The sequence below is a fragment of the Pyxicephalus adspersus genome, chromosome 2, assembly GCF_032062135.1.
Source record: "Pyxicephalus adspersus chromosome 2, UCB_Pads_2.0, whole genome shotgun sequence".
NCBI classification, from domain to species: Eukaryota; Metazoa; Chordata; class Amphibia; order Anura; family Pyxicephalidae; genus Pyxicephalus; species Pyxicephalus adspersus.
Genome location: NC_092859.1, coordinates 77,318,562 through 77,336,875, shown reverse-complemented (window position 1 = coordinate 77,336,875; position 18,314 = coordinate 77,318,562). Strand labels below are relative to the sequence as shown.

The following is an 18,314-nucleotide window of genomic DNA, read 5'->3' as shown; positions in this document are numbered from 1 at the left end:
CATTTACATTTGCTCAGAATAAAGATGTACAGTTTACTGACTTGTTAAAAGAATAAAAAGAATACCAATATCCTAATTGTTCTGTTTATTTATGGCAAAATTAGATGTTGCTTCAACTCCTATGATGTGAGTTCACAATAACAATTACGAGCTTTAATGATACACACAATAAAATGGTGACATGACAAAATGAATATTCATGAAAATATCCTCTAACAAGGACTATATAAGACAAAGGTATATGAGGCAGAAGGACCCAAGCTAGTGCAGGTCAGTTTGCTGCTTCACTGATACAACAGAACAACAGTTAAAACTCAGGTATATGGAAGTTTTAGTGTCATATGATTTTGAGACAGTGCTTCAAAAAGAATAGTCTGTATCATTTAATGCTTCTTTATTGCACTTCTAAGAGTGGATTAGACATGAAGGCTGAAGTGGGAGCCAGTCAATGCCGGAAACAGAGTCTCATAGAAGATGCTCGTAAGGATAAAGAAGTTTTACCTGCACCTGAGCGTCCAGAAGTAGATAGCCGAGACCTGGATGGGGACAGTGGAACCACCATCAATCTAATGTTCACAGTGAGGAGCCCTAACACAACTTCACTTAATATCATTCTAAAGATCCTGGAGGTATAGCAACCACAGTTTTTTATTTTTTATTTATTACATTTGTATAGTAATTGTGTATTTGTAGACACAAGGCAGGCTGGGTATTCAGGGAAATTTTCTACAGTAATTTGTGTCCAAATCCATTTTGTCATAGAGTAGACTTTATCACGATCCATGTGTTTTAAAGCAATAATTCATATATCATCCACCCCACTTCATAATGGTTAATAAAACATATAAAGGACAGGTACATTTTTTGTAATATATCTCTTTTTTGGTATAACTAAATAACTTAGTATATCTAAGGGCAAAGTATACCTAAAGGCAAAATGTTTTTTTCAGATTTGGATAGCATGGTAAAAGTTTAGAAACTTTGTCAACTGTGCTAAAATTTCAGCATAAAAGTATACCAAAAATATATGCAGACTTCCTGATTTCTGTTTCTAAAAAAGGCTAGGTGCCTACCTGTCATGCTTTGCCTTTACTGAATTTCAAATTACTGACACAGAACAAGTATTGAGATTATTTCTATACTTTTTTTTAACACCTGCTTGTACTGGCTTTTTGACCTTAACTTTGGAAACTACAAACAAGCAGGGACATAGCATTTTTAGAATGTTGCCAACAGTAGACTTCCTATTGTACATGCAGATGTACTTCAAATAATGATGCTAATAGTTCAGATTGGTTGAAGTTTGCATGTTTTTTTTTCAAACAGAAAGAACAATTGCACTACTGGATAAGGTTGGCAACCTTTTTAGATTTATATTGCCCTTTCATCCTATTTACGGGTTGGGTTTTACTATATTTAAAGTTGTTATCCTCAAGATTGCTTATCTTATAGGCTTTACTTGTTAGCCTTCCTCTGGATTACCACTGTGTAGGTTTTTATTTTAGATTATGCAGTTTTCCTAGTATGATCTAGTTTTCCTAGTATGTTTATTTATATAAATTATATAAATTATATATTTATTATATAGTATGTTTATTTATAGTGGTTAAAATTAATTGACTTTTTTCAACATGACTAACTATGTAATTTAAAACTAAAGCTTAATGTGTGATCATTGTGTCTTCCATGGTTCCTCTTTTCACTTTCCCTAACATGATATTAACATTTTTAAATTAAACTTTTCAGTTTTAATGTATACCTTATATTAGACCCATTAATTTAACTACTGGTCAATGTATACCTTATATTAGACCAATTTATTTAATTATTTTATAGCACCACAGTTTTCAAACATTCACTTATTTGTTCTCTTGTTTATTTATTTTCAGAAATATGAGGCACATGTGTTACACCTTGAGACCAGACCTGTAGTAAGATACAAGAAGAAAGAGGATCTAGAGTGTTATCTGAAATGCTTCATTCCCAACTCTTCTATTAACATCCTCATATATTCCTTGAAAAAGGTGGCAGGAGATGTGAAAATAGTCAAGGATGAAATATGTAAGATCATATTGAATTACATTTATAGTTGGTCATCTTTTTCTGATTATTTCATCCAGTACAGATAATTTCTGAAGTTTAAAATCAAGTATCAGATTAGGAAGGATGGACTTTATAATTACTAAACCCAAATGCTTTCACTGCTATAGCAATTACTGGATTTTTTTCTAACATTTGCCTATTTTGGTGTTGAAATTTTTATTATTGTGTTAATGATTACAAATTTACTAAACAAGGACAAAAAATTGGGCAAACTTACTGAATGTTTAAGTAGCAAAGTGGATATTCTCTGTGGTTTAAATTAGTGAATAAATACATCTGTGTTACCTTTCAATGCTCATAATTTTATCTCACACCTTTATGTATATTTGAATTCAATATTTATTCACTTTATCAACTGAAATACTGTAATTACTGAAAATTTCACATGGAAAAGTTAACAGTCTCTGACTGGTTGATCTTGGAATGTAAAGTAGAAAAGACTTCCTGTATATTTCACAAGGTTATTTACTCTGCCATATTCCTATATAAATTCTATGGTTGATATAAAATTATTAATGATTGATTCATTGATTTGTTTGTCCCTGATTGCCCACTGTGCAGCATCTTGTAACTTATAAGATCCAGAGAAGAACATAAATAGAAGGAAGTTCTACCTGACTAGGGGGACCAGGTCAGAAAAGGGTTAACAATTAACTTGCAAACAATTTTAGCGTAGAGGGACAGTGTGAAATAGCAATGGTTGTTCCTACAAGGGTTGCTTGGTATTTATTTGTTCCCAACTCATTCCCATTTTGGGATTTGTTGGAGGTCTAGAGTTGGTGGGATATCATAAAAAACTTTGCCACAGCAGTTTCTCAGGTCAGGAGGTCTTTAGGAGGCCATTGAATATAATTGTTATAAAACTGGGGACCCATCTAGGGTATGGAGCTTATACTAGCATGATATTTGTGGTTCACCCAGGCCTTGATCCCCTAGGAAAAGGAAAAATGTGTGATCTTGGTCTTCAAACCAATGTGATTAAAGATTTTTTTAACAAACTTTTTATAATTTGCGTGGGTTCTACCAATCTTCAGGAGTGCTAGTTACTGTACACTGAATTAACTCTAAATGAACTGATTCTAACCTGAGATTCTGATTCTGAGTGCAAGATTAGGTTGTCAAATCAGGGGGCGATCTCAAGTAATTTATATCCACCATAACCAAGATCATACCTAAAATTATAGCAGTTTTCCTGATTACAAAAATTGAAAGTGCATTGTATTCCAACAGCCTATGCTGGGAGCCTTATTAAGATCTTGCTATTTGACTATCATGTAAAGACTTAATATATACCCAATATTATAAAATAATTCCCCAGATAGATATATTTTACATGATAATTTTTTTTAACTTGCACATTTTATATCTTTCTTGTTAATGAATCATTTCACAAGTAAAAGACACACAATTGATGCATATTTTATTGCTATATGTTCAATACAGCACCTTCTTTTCCAAAAAAAGTTCAAGACCTGGATATGTGTCAGCAGCATCTAATTGTGAAATTTGAGCCAAATTTTGACCAGGACCATCCAGTAAGTATAATACAGAGCTGGACTAACAGAACCTGAAATTTTAGTTACAAAACCACATTTGATTTAGAATATGGGTGAATTATTTATGTGCACAAATTCTTTTTAATGCCTAACTCTACCTAGCTCTAATCTTTGACAGAGAACAGGAAAATATGAACCTAAGTTAGGAGGAGTTTTAACCAGTCTTCTCTAACATGAAAAAGTTCTATACCATGACTGTCTTTACCTTTAAAACTAACCGACTCTTGTAATATGGCATACACATTTCTGCAACAATTAGCAAAGTATGTTTCAAATATAAAGAAACTTTAATCCCATCAACTATTATTCCAAACTAATTAATTGAGATAGCTACTAAAAATAATAATTCAGATAGCTACTAAAAAAACAAAATTCCCTCTATCTTGTAATAAATCCTATCCATATAATGTTTGGGAATAACAAGAAGTTAGAAATTTCTGTCTGTTAAAGCTGGACTTCAAACTAAAAATCAGCAATATGTCAGGGCATCCATCCATACATTGACAAGGATGTCTAACAATCATGTGGGATATCCATCAGTTAAACTTATTACTTGACTAATAATGATATGGTTAGCTGCTTGAATATCTAAAATAGCTTCCCATAGATTGATAGGTCAGTTTTCTCTTTGGGGACTGGGTGGTCCTAAATTATAAAATCAGTGCACTTATGTCTCTAAGAAGACAATTTATGGAGTATAGGTATAATACTACTACTGTAATAAAAATTGGTTTTGCATTTGACTTAGTCACATGGCCTCTAAAGTTTACTAAGGACTTTCAATGAACTAGTCCCCACTAGTAAATAACAGAGGAAAGGGCCAAAAACAATTTTCAAATTTACTAAAACAGCAAAGGATATTTTCTTTCCACTCTTTTGCTTGAAAATCACCATGAATGTCCAAATGATTTTTTATCCAGGCTGCTGAACATTTGACAGGCATGGTTATACATACACTTAAAACTAATAAGACATTTTGCTCCTCACAAGCAGAATTGTAGGGAAGCCACATCGCAAAGACCTTTGGCTCACATAATTACTATGTGAATCAAGTATTATATAATTTTCCCAGACAGATCATTTACATAGAAATTAGGATGTTTTACATCCATTGCTGTCAGATCTAGGACCAAGAAAATGTCATCTATTGAGGCATGGAGAGGTTATTTCCCTGGGTGGGTATGTGCTGAGTAACTAACACCATATGGCAGGAAACAGGACTTGTTCCCATGGCTGCACGCACTGCTCAGTACAGCTGGGAGATGTGTCTTTTGCATGCTCTTTTACTATAAGATCAACAACAATGATCGCATTTCATTTCTTGAAAAGTTTTAACTCACATTAATTATTACATCTCATTGTAAATTGACATCTCCGCATATTCAGAAATATATTATCTTTCCATTAGCAGAGCTTATTTAAAGGGGCCGTAAACATAAAGAAATTAAAATAAATTACCCTAAACCTTAATGCTTAAAAAGTAAGTATTTTTTTTTATGTTCTTTACATTTTTTTTTTTTAGACGGGGTGGGGGGAACTGTAGCTGGGTGGTCTAAAACTGGACAGCCCTATAAGCAACAAATTAAGTGTTTCCTGTTGTGTGCACTAGAGTTTCCTTATACTTGTCCTGGTTTTTTTACTACCCACTCCCCCCATATTTTGCTTCAATTAAACTGCCCCCTCTAGTGGGGGCAAGGGTACATTGACTAGTCACCATTATTCTGCTTCCATAAATTACCAATATGCACTAAAAGCTGAACTTACTGTATGAAATCATAATGCTCTATTACTACTAATATGCACCCTACCATCTTGGTGCAGTGATATAAACTTTATGCCATCAGTAATTTATTTCCATATATTGAATACCCAAGCAAAGTGGAGTTTGTATACTGCTGCCATATTAACTTGAGCTAAATTTTGGTATACAGTTTAGTTAATAATGCTCTAACATATTTGCATTTGTGTTCTCAGGGTTTTGGGGACCAAGAGTATAAAAAAAGAAGAACATATTTTGCAGAGTTGGCTTTCACATACAGAGAGTAAGTTGTAATAAAAAAAAACTTTTATTTGTAATATTTAAGTATTTATACAGTGCAGATATTTAGGTTTATATGCCATTATAGGCATTTCTTTAAAGGAAACCTGTATTGTGAGAAATACTGCCAATGTTGTCAGATGGTTGTCGTCCTTTTGAAAAAGCCTTGATGACTGGCAATTATACTGTTCAGTGGTTTTAGTACTTTGTAAGGTACTTACATAAAAGCGCTAATGCCTGTTTTTCATTTGCATCCTTTTGGAGGGAGTAGTGTGTGAAATAAGAAAGTTTTATTACCCCCACCCCCAAAAATGAAATTTAATGGTTCAATGTGTATGCAAAAGAGCTGTTTCCCAAAAGCCATTGCCTCTCATTATTAAACCGACTATATCTATTTTAATGCTTATATTATGATTAAGAGAGGTAAGGTAACTGATGGAGTAATACCTTGTTTTCCATTTCCTTAGTGGAGATGCTCTGCCAAGGGTTGAATACACAGCTGAAGAAACTGCTACTTGGTAAGACAGATATTTTTTTAAAACAATTTAAATTAAACAAGCATGTCAATTTACCAAAAACACGATGAAATAGTGCACCATGGTGATACATAAAACACAAATGTATCACCTTCACCACATCCTTTATTCTGGCAAGCATAAATAGACATCTCTCCTGTCCTGGACAGATATCTTCTATCAAAACAGTATATCAGGTTCAGCAGTATATCACTGTATGCAATGTATATTTCTGTACAGACATACCCCTCGCCTCATTGTTTTACTTATTGCCCAGAATACATTGCATCATATACCAAGAAGCATTGTTGGTACATGTATTTGTACAGTATATACAGTAAATAAATATTTCTTTATTTATTGAGTTCAATATAATTTTACCAAATGTTGATGTTGGGAACAGACTTCCAGCATAGGAAGTGAGAAAGTCAATCAGAAAGAGATGGATACAGCGGATCATTGGGTCCTTTTCTGCTGTCATTCTTCTATATTGATGTATTTCTAAACACCCACCATATGCAGAGAAACATACCTAATTTATTATTTTTAGCTGTGATGTCAGTGTATGTATATTATTAGAAATTCTGGGGTTAAATAAAGCTTCACTTATCATTAAGCTAAGGGTCTGTTCTAAATCTTTTAGGAAATTCACCAAGCTACTACAGTTTATGCACACAGTTTGCACACAGTTTATGTGTTCTTGTTAATAGAGATATTTATGGAAGTGGAGAGATGTTTATATTATGGCTCACACGTGCATTTTACAAATAATCTGTGGAAATTGGGGACTCTTGTGAAGCCATGGGTGATCAATTTCAAAATATGCTGTAAGACCACTACATGGACTGTTCTGGCATTCTTCTAAAAAATTGTTAGGAGACGCTCTTTGTACCTACAATCCCAGGCGGTGCCGCATTGCAGGAGGACGTGTGCAGGCCATTCCCTCCGGCGGCCGCGCTCGCGATAGCACAGGGGTTTTAGGATTAATGCTCTGAGGGTTGCAGCATCCCTGTTTCCCTGTAGCTGGGTTTTTCCTCTCGGCATTCCCTGCACTGAGGCTGCACAGCTGAGTGGATTTGGAGCTGTGTGCAGCTGATTAGCAGAGTGATTCCTTGTATCCCATGCTGTCATTGGCTGCTGAGGCTTTATAACCTCTTTACTTCCAGTCTGAGGTGCCTGTGTAAGCGTTAGCTGGGCCTAAATGTGCTGGAGAGATTCTTGAGTGTTTTTCTATTGCTGATCTTTTCTGTTCCTGACATTCCACTTAAACTCAGCCTGGACCGACCTTTGCTTGTGACCCCGACTTTGCTTTTGACCGTTCCTTTGTACCTCACTTGGTGGACTGATCGCCTGTGTGTGACTTTGGGTTGTTTCTGGATTCCCTGGTAATTTCTTTTCTGTGTTGTGTGCGCACAAAGTCCTGGGGGCAACCGAGTGCTGGGAGACAAAACCAGTTTCCCGAGGCTGAGCGGGGGCTGCTATAGGTGAAGATTGCGGCGTTAGTTTGGAGGACTGATGTCTGGGGAATACTGGTGCTGACCATGGCCTTACAATAATACTTCTAACAGCAAAATGTATAAAAAGTCTGCCATTGGTGTAGTACATTCTGGAAGAGGTGTTCATAAATGAATGTCAAAGATTACGATTCATGCAGCTGCTTTATTAACCATGCATTGCTTACATTATAATTCACCAGTGGCTGGACACATCTTTATATTCACATCTTTATATGCGAATTTACCTAATGAATGAATGTGTTTAATGTGTTTAAATGATCGTTTTATTTTATGTGGCAGTGATGCTAATCTCTTATTCATAAGTATTATTCTTCTAGGAAACAAGTCTACAAATCCCTCAGCACTCTGTATCCGAATTATGCTTGCAAGCAGTACCTAGATGCTTTCCAACAGCTGGAAAAATATTGTGGATTTTCAGAAAATTCTATACCTCAACTTCAGGATGTGTCTAATTTTCTTAAAGGTAATGTATTAAACAGAAATTTAATTAGAACAATCACATCCATTGAGCTGTCAAACATATATCCAACAAAGAATTCATCGGAACGTGCAACACATAGAGATACAATTTATCCAGCAAAGGCTTACAATATATCTATCACCTGTTTGGTATGCCACATGTGGGTCCACAGCCAATGGTGTACCATATAGACAGGATGATTAAGTTAAGAGTGTTTTACGTAAAGGATCATGCTGTACGTATGTTCTGTAAACTATGTTTCAGGGGAGAAGTAAGTCCCCTTTAGGTGCCTTCCACGGTTCGTTCACTTACAGGTGAGTGAAACTTGGTAGGATAAGTGACTATGCAGTACAAGGTGCCTGAGATTCCTGCCTAGAACTTGATCAAAAAAAATATGTATTCTATGATTTCTGTAAGCTTTTGCTGCCAGAGTTAAAGGGAACCTATACTGAGAAAGTTGTGCAGACTACTTTTACTTACATTCTTTTGAACTAATATTTGTCAACTGACTTTTCCTTCAATGCCAAAACAGCATGCAGTTGCTGGAGATTAGATGGAAGTTAAAATACCCAATCTACATAGTGGTGACTCCTAATTTATTAAAACCATAAGATCAGGATGAAGTTGGGTCCTAGCATTTTTAGAGGTAGAGAAGCAGCAATGACATCCAGAATTTCATTTGTTGTGTTCTAATATTTAGAAAGAACAGGATTCAAACTGAGACCGGCAGCTGGTTTGCTTTCTGCTCGGGATTTCTTGGCTTGTTTTGCTTTCCGTGTATTTCCAACAACCCAGTACCTGAGGCATCCTTCTACTGTCATTCATTCTCCAGAGCCGTAAGTACACTAACACAGTGTTCATGTTTTTTTGGTTGTATAGAAGTCATCCAGTCCTAACCAGAAGTGCCATTTTGTTACCAATAAGTACACTAAAAGATTTTATTTCTTGACGGACATCATATTGTCTGTTTGTCACAAGCTGGCGAGAAAGGATAGATGATAATTCATGAAATTAACCTTTATTAGGTCTCTTTTAGCAGATTTGTGTTTCATTAATGCTGCTGTCTTTTCTGGGACCTTTCTCAGAGTGCAGTTTACATCAGCTTAAAGAAGTAACCCAAGCACTGCAAGGTCCAGGTCATAACTATACACTTGCTTTACAATACCAGGGGGGCTGAGGATTCCCGAATCTTGGGTGTGTACTTTCTGGCAAAGGCCTGATGTATATATTCTGCCCACCCAGGGTCATTGTCTTTTGCCACCCCCCCCCCCCCTTCTTTGTAGTCTCTCTGGGGCCCCAGGCAGTGAACCCTTCTGTATTTACTGCTACTGTATAAAATATAAGGTCTCTGTTGAACTCAGGTGAAAATGTTATCTACCCCCCCCCCCCCCCCCCCCCCCCCCCCCCCGCCAAAAAATGCCTGTCCCCCCCCCCCCCTTCTATCTCAATTATCCCTAGCTTCCCTTAACAGGACTGGGTGTTGCAGCCACAAAAGACACACCACATGGATCAATGATGAGATTTAAAAAGAAATTTTGCTTGGGATATGGCAAAGCTCTATGATAAAGCAAAAAAATGAAGGGCTGCCTTTTATACTTAGAATCAAGAATCAGAACAGTAGGGTAAATTGTTACATTATTTTTCTGGCAGTTTGGTTGTAGGTAGATAGACCATGGCAAAAACTGTGGTGGCTGTGTGCTCCCTCTGGTAGCCTTGATTGTGGTTCCAACGTGGAGCTTAGCAGGTATTTAGCTATTGGTGTATAAGGTGTTACATTGGATTAATGTATAGTAAAGGCCATAGTAAGGGTTTGAGTTAAGTTTTTGCATAAAGTTTGGGGCAACCTTAGTGCACAAAGGATATATTGAGCAGATGTCTAGAGTTAGGTTGACACTCTGCAGATCTTAGCGTTAGTAAAATTTGGAGACGGATTTCATTTAAGCATTAAAAAGCTACTAGAATTTATAAAATGTTGTTTTGCTTGGTAATTACCTTTGTCTATCATGTTGTCTTATACCAGCCTTTCTCAAACTTTTAACATAGGGGAACCCTTGAAATAACTTTTAGGCCTTAGGGAACCTCTGACAATAATACCACAGATCATGTTATATTAGCTGTGGTGGCCATTGGGAGGAATGCCACACTTATAGATCATTGGTTCAAGTGGTGACTGACTTAAGAAGAAGAAATTCCTTATTGCTCAAAGAACCACTAGCAACATCTGCAGGAACTTCAGTTCAAAAAACCTTCCTAGACAATGGTCTACAAGGCCTTTATGGTAGCAACTATTCTGAGCATTAACCACATGTTGATTAGTTGTGATACTGATAAATGGATCTTTTGATGTTCAGTTTCTTCATTACATGGACATGTAAAAATAATTTTCCCTTATGTATATCTCTAGGGACTGCTGCCATGAATTGCTTGGCCACATCCCCATGCTTGCTGACAAAGAATTTGCACAGTTCTCACAGGTAGACATTTTGAATAAATATGTTGAACTATTTTAGCAGATTGTGTCACAACCTGCAAAGCTTCAGTAAAACATACAAAAAAACAGGTTTGAAAATAATATTTTGGCCCAAGTGAATACAATTGTAAAGTCTAAGATTTTGTTATACATGGACAAACAGAGTATACTTTATATCTATTCTCCAAAGAGAACACAGATAGTCATCTCTCATGTATGTTTAGGATGAGAACAACTATAAATATCAAAAAGAGAAAAGCAGTTGGTATATAGATCTAAAGCGTTGTCTCTTCCAAAAAGGGGGTCTTTCTGGTTAACAAGAATGGTATTGATATCAAATAAATATTTTATTGTACAATAAAATGTTTATATGGTACATACTTTGTATTTCCACCCTTAAAAATTGTTCTAATAACCATTATTATACAGTGTGATAGTATGAATGTCTCTTTCATTATCTATGGCAAGGAATGATAAGTACAACACTGTAAAATGTGGAATAAACTTATTTTTGAAATATATATGCTGCTAGTATATATATATATATATATATATATATATATATATATATATATATATATGGACATACTGTAGTTGTCAAAGTTTTAGCATCACCACGATGCACAATGCCAATGCATTACATATAGTGCAGTTTGTTACAGTGACATTCATTTGGCAACTCTTATACAACATAGCCATGTACTTGTCAGTGTTCTTGCATTTAGGAGACTGCATAACTTGTTGTATTACAGCGTATGCTTAAACACATTACAAAATGTGAATGGAACCTTAGAATAGAGACAATTAATAAAACTAATGCTCATTTTCTAGCAAAAGAAAAACACCAAAGTCCAAGTCTCACCTCCCATTCCCTGCACTAATTCTTTTCCACCACCAGATGTCCTAAGGTGAAGCTTTGCTAACTGCAGTTTTTTAAACTGTGGTTAGGTATTTTGAAAAATACATTTTTACCACATTTACTAAGCTAAGTGATAACTAAGATAACTAAGTTAGATCTAGCTTTTCTAAGTTAACAGCCTACATTTTTTTAGTAAATCAACTCCAATAGATTTGCATCAAACAGAGCTCATCAAAGTTCAAAGAATGTTCATTGAACCTTTAGTAAATGGAATGAACCCAGGTACACTTAATTTTTTTTTACTGTTAAGAGAATTAAAATAAATGGGATGATTCTGTATAAACAATTCCACCATGTCCCGTTTTTATTATCAATAATATTAGGTCTGTTGGGTGAAACTCTTCCTTCTACAGGCCATGTATTTTCAAGTACAATATAGATTTATACATCCTGGAAGACAAGAGTGCAGCTGTGTTCCTTACATTATTAGACCATTGTGTGAGTGCAGGATGCCATGAAATGTGTTCACTCTAATATCATTTACAAGCAAGAAACCTGCTTTTTTTCCTCTCATTTATGTAGCACATAAAAATAAATACCTACAAAATAATTGTAACTGGTGTCTATGAAATATTTAAGCCTGATTTATTGTAATTAAATACATTCCAGATACAACAAGGTGCCTGTCCCATGCCAGAATACTGTATAGAAAGCCCCTTACCCTTAAATTGAAAGGAGTGGGCTTATGCTCCCTGTTGACTAAGGAGTTCTAGCCCAGAATTATATACTTTCTAATGATGAAGAGGAAAAATGTATCCAATAATTATACAATTAAAGCTGCCTATAGGTAAAAGTCTATAGTACCTAATAGTAAATTCATCCCTGGGTATACTAGTTTCTATTACCATTTCTTACTATAATACTACTACTGATAATGCAAATAATAAAAACAGTAATAACACAAACAATACTTTTATATACATTTTTCAGGATATTGGTCTAGCTTCACTTGGAGCATCTGATGAAGATATAGAAAAACTGTCAACAGTAAGTTTGGAAGTATTTAGAATGATAAAAACATGATATGAGCTATAGATTTGAAGTTTGCCTTTAGAAACAATGTATATAAATATATACATTATACATAATCTACATATATTGGGGAAAAGTTTAAATATAAGCACAAAAAACATGTTATTATAAGTTAAGCTTATTAAACAGTATCAGACTGGGGTTCATGCATGCAGTTTGGTAAAACAGTTATTATCCTGTATTTCAGCTTTATTGGTTCACCATTGAATTTGGACTTTGCAAACAGAATGATTCTATCAAGGCCTATGGAGCTGGCTTGCTGTCATCCTGCGGAGAGCTCACAGTAAGAATTTTGTCATTCAAGGTTATCCAAGATAAGGACATGTATATTTTCATTACCTGTAGTAATATTGTACCATAATCATTAGTAAATATGTACCTAAAACATACAAAACAAACCCATAGTTGTATTTACTTTTCATATCACATATTTCATTTATAACACCTGTATGATTTTAGTATGCATTATCAAACAAGCCGGAACTTCGGCCCTTTGATCCTGAAATGACTGCAGTCCAACCATATGAAGACAATTGCTTCCAGCCGGTATATTTTTTGTCAGAAAGTTTTGATGACTCCAAAGCCAAACTCCGGTGAGTGAGTGTATATAAAGATATGGGTCAGGCAAAGAAAAGTATCTGTAATAAATAAAGGCAGCTTTCCCAATGTTCTATTTACAGTATTAATATACAAAGCATTGAGCTTCTGTATATGTACATTTCAACTGCCATTGCAAGAAAATTCTTGTTTTTGCAGTGAATAGGCAATATAAGTATCAGCAGAGTGAAAAATCATGAACACTGACAATATACAATTTCATGTATCCATAGTGCATGACATATTCCTGCACCCAATGATAAAAATGGTAAAAATAATAGTAATATGGATGTAAAGCTTTACTAGGTAATCATATAATAAATCATAGATAAGATGCTGTGGATCTATTTATTATGTCACCTATTTAACAATAAATACACAAATGAAATACCTATATATAGGTGAACTGCCATATCTTTACGTTTATTGAATTATACCAGTCAACAAAGCCATGTGGATGGCTGACCTTACTATTCACCATTGTTGTTGGGCGCTATACTTTGGTCACTGATCATGTTAGACTGACACAACTGGGTAATGCAAGAAAGCCTGATATGAAAATATTTGCACTTACCACTTCCAAATGTGCATAGAACTATAAACAAAAAAGTGCACACATAAAAGTTCGTATTGCATTCATAAGTTCAGAATATTTATGTTTTGGCTTACATTGTAAATTATTGGCCTTGAGTTTTATCCTAATGGAAAAATATATTATCATATCTCCACATATATTACATCATTACCTGATTTAATTTGATAGAAATATGACAAATGTGGGAATGGGGTTAAATATATTCCCTGTTGAGAATGTCCATATAAATTCTCTAGGTTATTCGGCCCTCTGAAATATAGCCCTGCACTGAACGAACACATTTTAAACAGTGTAAAACATCATAAGGTTAACTCAACTCAAACCAAGAACATATTAGATGTATGTGAACAAATGTTTTTAATGTGACAGTCATAAAATTGAGTAAATACGTCTGGAGCTGATCATAATTATTTCCTTTTTTCTCTGCAGGCAATATGCCCTAAAGATGAAGAAACCATTTTCACTACGCTATGATCCTTTGACATGCAGTGTTGAAGTATTAGACTCAATCCAAAAAGTTCAGACAGCTCTGAGCCAGATCAAAGATGAACTGAACAGTCTGTGCTTTGCCCTGGACAAAATGTGCTAGGTTTAAACAAAACTTAGATGTCAGAGAGGTCATTATAAAGGAACATCCATACGCTAGAATAACTAAACCATAACATTAATGTTTGCACAATGTCAGGGAAAAGCACATCTCTTTATGAGGTTGTTCATTGTGTTTTCTGTTTTTCATATTAGATGGATTTTATGTTTTGAGACAGATTTTTTTTTGCTTCTCACATTTTTACCTTGTACAATTTCAGAACGAATGCATTCCTTTCAAAGTTCAGTGTGATTTAAAGCTAAACTTTTAGTATATATTTAAAAACTCAATTTATTTTACTTATGTGCTTAATTAAATAATGGAATATGTGTAGATACCATATTGTGTCCTTATACCAGTTACTTGCAATCTCCTAAACATAGGAATTCAGACTGGGAGAGGGTGGATTAGTATTTTGGGACAATCACCTGTTGCATACACATGTAGCATGCTCATGGGGAGACAGAGCACAACTTAAATTTATAGGCAGGTATGGATTTTATTTTTTTTACTTTTTGACCTTATAACCAGTAATCTGAGTGAAACCACGAACCTGGAATGGATTGCTTAAAATTCATTTCCAATAATTGGCAAATGTTTTTAGTCCAGGACCTCATCCATTCCAGGTTTGCTGCATCAACCAGGTTCATCCATGATAATCTATCTTCTCCAGTCTTGGAGAGTAATAATAAATCAGGCCCAATTAATAAAGAAAAAAACTTACAATATGGTTTATCACCTGATTAGCATGCCACCTCTGGTGTGGGTGTATAGCCAATGGTGGTACTATGTAGAAAAATATTGAAAAAACAGCAACATGTTGATGATTAAGTCAGGAGTGTTTTACCTAAACATTCATGCTGTAAGTATGTTCCATATATGATGTTTTGGGGGGGAAGTAAATCCTCTTTAGGTCACTTTTCATTCAATTTGGTAGAACAAGTCACCATGCAGTAGGAGGTGCCTGAGACTCCCATCAAGTTATCTAAAAAGTATCTGTATTCTTTTCTATGTAGCCTGAATGATTTCTGTTACTTTTTGCTGCCAGAGGTAGAACCTGAGTGATCACATAAACCAAATCTGGATTTCTTAAAAATCATTTGCTATAATTTGGGCCTGACATATTAAAGCTTCTCCAGTCTGAGGGAGCTTTAATAAGTCAGGCCCAAAGTGTCACTAAACTCAAAAACAAAAATGTAATATACCGCAGCTTACAAGTCCTTAGATATGAATGACTACACTGATCCCATAGAAAGTGACTTCCTGAAAATGTCCTTGACCTAATAAAACAAAATACATGCAGCCACCACATCTAGGAATTGGTGAGCTGCAATAAATCACATTTAAGTTCCAATAAAAACTATTTACCCTCTTGAAATGTTATTGTCATATATATTGTTTTAGAATCCCAGTGTGGTAAAATACCATGTTTGAAGGCACCATTTTTTTTCTCTATTGAGAGCCAATTCGCAGGACATTTCTTTGGGGCCTAATTCTAGCCTTGCTATGGCTCTAGAGCAGTAATTCCTAAATTAGACCCTAGGGAACCTCACAATAGGTGAAGAGTCATTGTCATATGTACATATATTTATCACTTTGACTGAAAAATAAAAGCCCTAATACAGAACCACTTTCTTTTGTTTATTCATTTTCAATTACCATTCCATTTATGTCTATTTCAGAGATTTAACAGTAAACAAGTAAATGTATTTATAATACAGTCAACAAACAAGACAGAACATTGTACCACAATTATCACTTTGGATGTCTTTATTCATTTATTGCAGATATTGAGTGTAAGAATAAATCAATTGGTTTATTACAATGCTACCATCTATTCTTCTATACTTAGTAAAATAGTTGCTCAGGCTGCAAAAAGACACTGAGATGCAGATATTATATAAATAAAATAAATATTTATTAAATAAGTCTATATAATATGAACATTTTTAATGTATATAACAATAAGCAACACAACACAAAAAAAGGGGAAATCTCCCACACAGCAAGAAACGAGGAAAAAGCCCCCCAAAGTAATGGCGCCATTGTGGCCAAAGAGGGTAAATTCACAAGGAGAATTACCAGTTGTTTTTTTTTTCTTGGTGACTGCATTCCTGTTAGGACCATTTTGGGAAATTCCTGTGTCCAATGCCCAATGCTGTTCAAAATAAAAAGTCCTCTGGTTGGGTTTTTATTGTGGGTAAAGTTGGTTAAAGAAAAGATTATCCCATCCCACCAGGTAATATATTTTTAAAGAAATTAAAACTAAATGATGATAAAGGAATGAGTACAAATATTATAAATAGCAAATAACTCCTATATTCCTATAAACTGCAGAGATCTGTCACACTCCTCCAGTAGCAGAATCACCTCGAAGAGAAGGTTCAACTTATGTCTGTAGAATCACTTCTAGTTGGTTTGCAACACAAAGAAAGCCCCAAATTAATTAAAAGCTTATGATGATGGATTGAAGATTAAGATGGATCCAAAGTAGCTATTTGCTTCCCTAAGTGCCTGCTTCAAATTGCTTCAAATGCCCTAATATGTAAAACAATCCACTTTCCCTAAATAAAGGGGAACCAAACACCAATATACTTAGCTTTCCCCTTTTCATGCTAGGGCCCTGCCAACTTCTTCCGTCTTGTTGCTATCTTTAGCCATCTTAATTGGGTGCACAAGAATTCATTCACTATCGGCACGTGCACTGGGATAAAAAAAGGAGATAATTTAAAATCCCAAACTGTTACCAGAGTATTAATTTAATTGTTATTAATTTAAATAAATTTAAGTTGTGTTACATATAAACAAATATAGTGAAGTGTCCATAGAGAGCAAAAAAAGTTGCCAATTTGAGCACAATAAAGGTTCCAGTAGGTAGGCACACCCTATTATATTATTATATTATATTATTATTATATTAGATAATGAATTATTATATTATAAGAAGTGAAAGTACAATAAAAAACAAACACTTTTAACAGCTGGAGAAATCATAGCTGTCTACCTAATATAAAGTCATCTGGAGCTAAAGATATTTCATGCATGCTCTGCTGAATGATAATTACTCCAATATTAAACTATATAATCAATGAGTTCCTAGATTATTAAATATTGCTGTAATGAAGGATAAGGAGTGACTTCTGGCCACATGGTGGTGCTATGAATACAATTTACAAGGATGCTCACTAAAGTGAATGTGGAGGGAATCTTGGTTCACAATAACTCCTAATACCTAATGTCCTATTTCTTTTTTGAAACAGGTTCATATTCTTACAGAAGTAGTTCTCTCACTTTCATTATTAGTATAGCATTTTATGGATTTTCTGAATATTAAGGAAACATTTGCATAGTTCATATTTATATCTACATAGTGAAACATAGCAGTTATATAGCTAAAGATAACTGATTTGAATACTTCAGCAAATATTTAGTTTTTCAGACACTTTGCACAGAGATTTGATCACTTAGAATGTGATACTCGCACCACATTTTATAGGAAAATACAATATTGGTGTCCTAATTTTCTAGGGTGATGCTGGTAGCCACATTGGTGTATTAAAATAGTAATAAAGGTTATTCATTATGGGCTCTCTAAATAAAAGAGGAAATCTGAAATTCCCTGAAACATACCCTGGTGGGAATTAATTACTGCCATTATGCCACTTGGTCCTGGAAGATTCCCACAAGGGAATGTTTGAACGAATGCTTTATGTGTACCTGTATTACATGTACCTGGTTACATTATTACTCTACAAACAAACTTTTATGCACATATTTAACTGGTTATTTGCTGGGAAAAAAAAGATTTGGTTTTCCAAATTCTACAGATTTTCTTGATTCACTATTGGATTTCCTCTTCTTGACAGGTGTAAAGGGAGATATTAAAATGTTCTTACCTCTGCCGGCCAGTCCACCCGAAACCTCCT

General features: G+C 34.7%; 1 protein-coding gene across 1 annotated transcript; it reads left to right on the top strand.

The window, feature by feature from the left end:
• The first annotated feature begins 303 nt into the window (after positions 1 to 303).
• On the top strand, positions 304 to 16,059 carry LOC140322071 (tyrosine 3-monooxygenase-like). Its single transcript, XM_072398713.1, has 12 exons — positions 304 to 629; positions 1,890 to 2,061; positions 3,547 to 3,638; positions 5,634 to 5,701; positions 6,165 to 6,215; positions 8,047 to 8,192; positions 8,890 to 9,025; positions 10,594 to 10,663; positions 12,509 to 12,565; positions 12,798 to 12,893; positions 13,070 to 13,203; positions 14,232 to 16,059. The coding sequence occupies exons 1-12, from the start codon at positions 342 to 344 to the stop codon at positions 14,389 to 14,391; spliced, it is 1,470 nt and encodes a 489-aa protein (XP_072254814.1). The 5' UTR covers positions 304 to 341; the 3' UTR covers positions 14,392 to 16,059.
• Positions 16,060 to 18,314: the final 2,255 nt, after the last annotated feature.

What these genes read in the sequence shown, in the direction of transcription:
- LOC140322071 (XM_072398713.1), top strand. Translation starts at nt 342, where the DNA reads ATGATTTTGAGACAGTGCTTCAAAAAGAATAGTCTGTATCATTTAATG. An exon ending in AATAGTCAAGGATGAAATAT is followed by an intron (nt 2,062 to 3,546) that starts GTAAGATCATAT and finishes TGTTCAATACAG; the next exon opens with CACCTTCTTTTCCAAAAAAA. An exon ending in AATTTGCACAGTTCTCACAG is followed by an intron (nt 10,664 to 12,508) that starts GTAGACATTTTG and finishes TACATTTTTCAG; the next exon opens with GATATTGGTCTAGCTTCACT.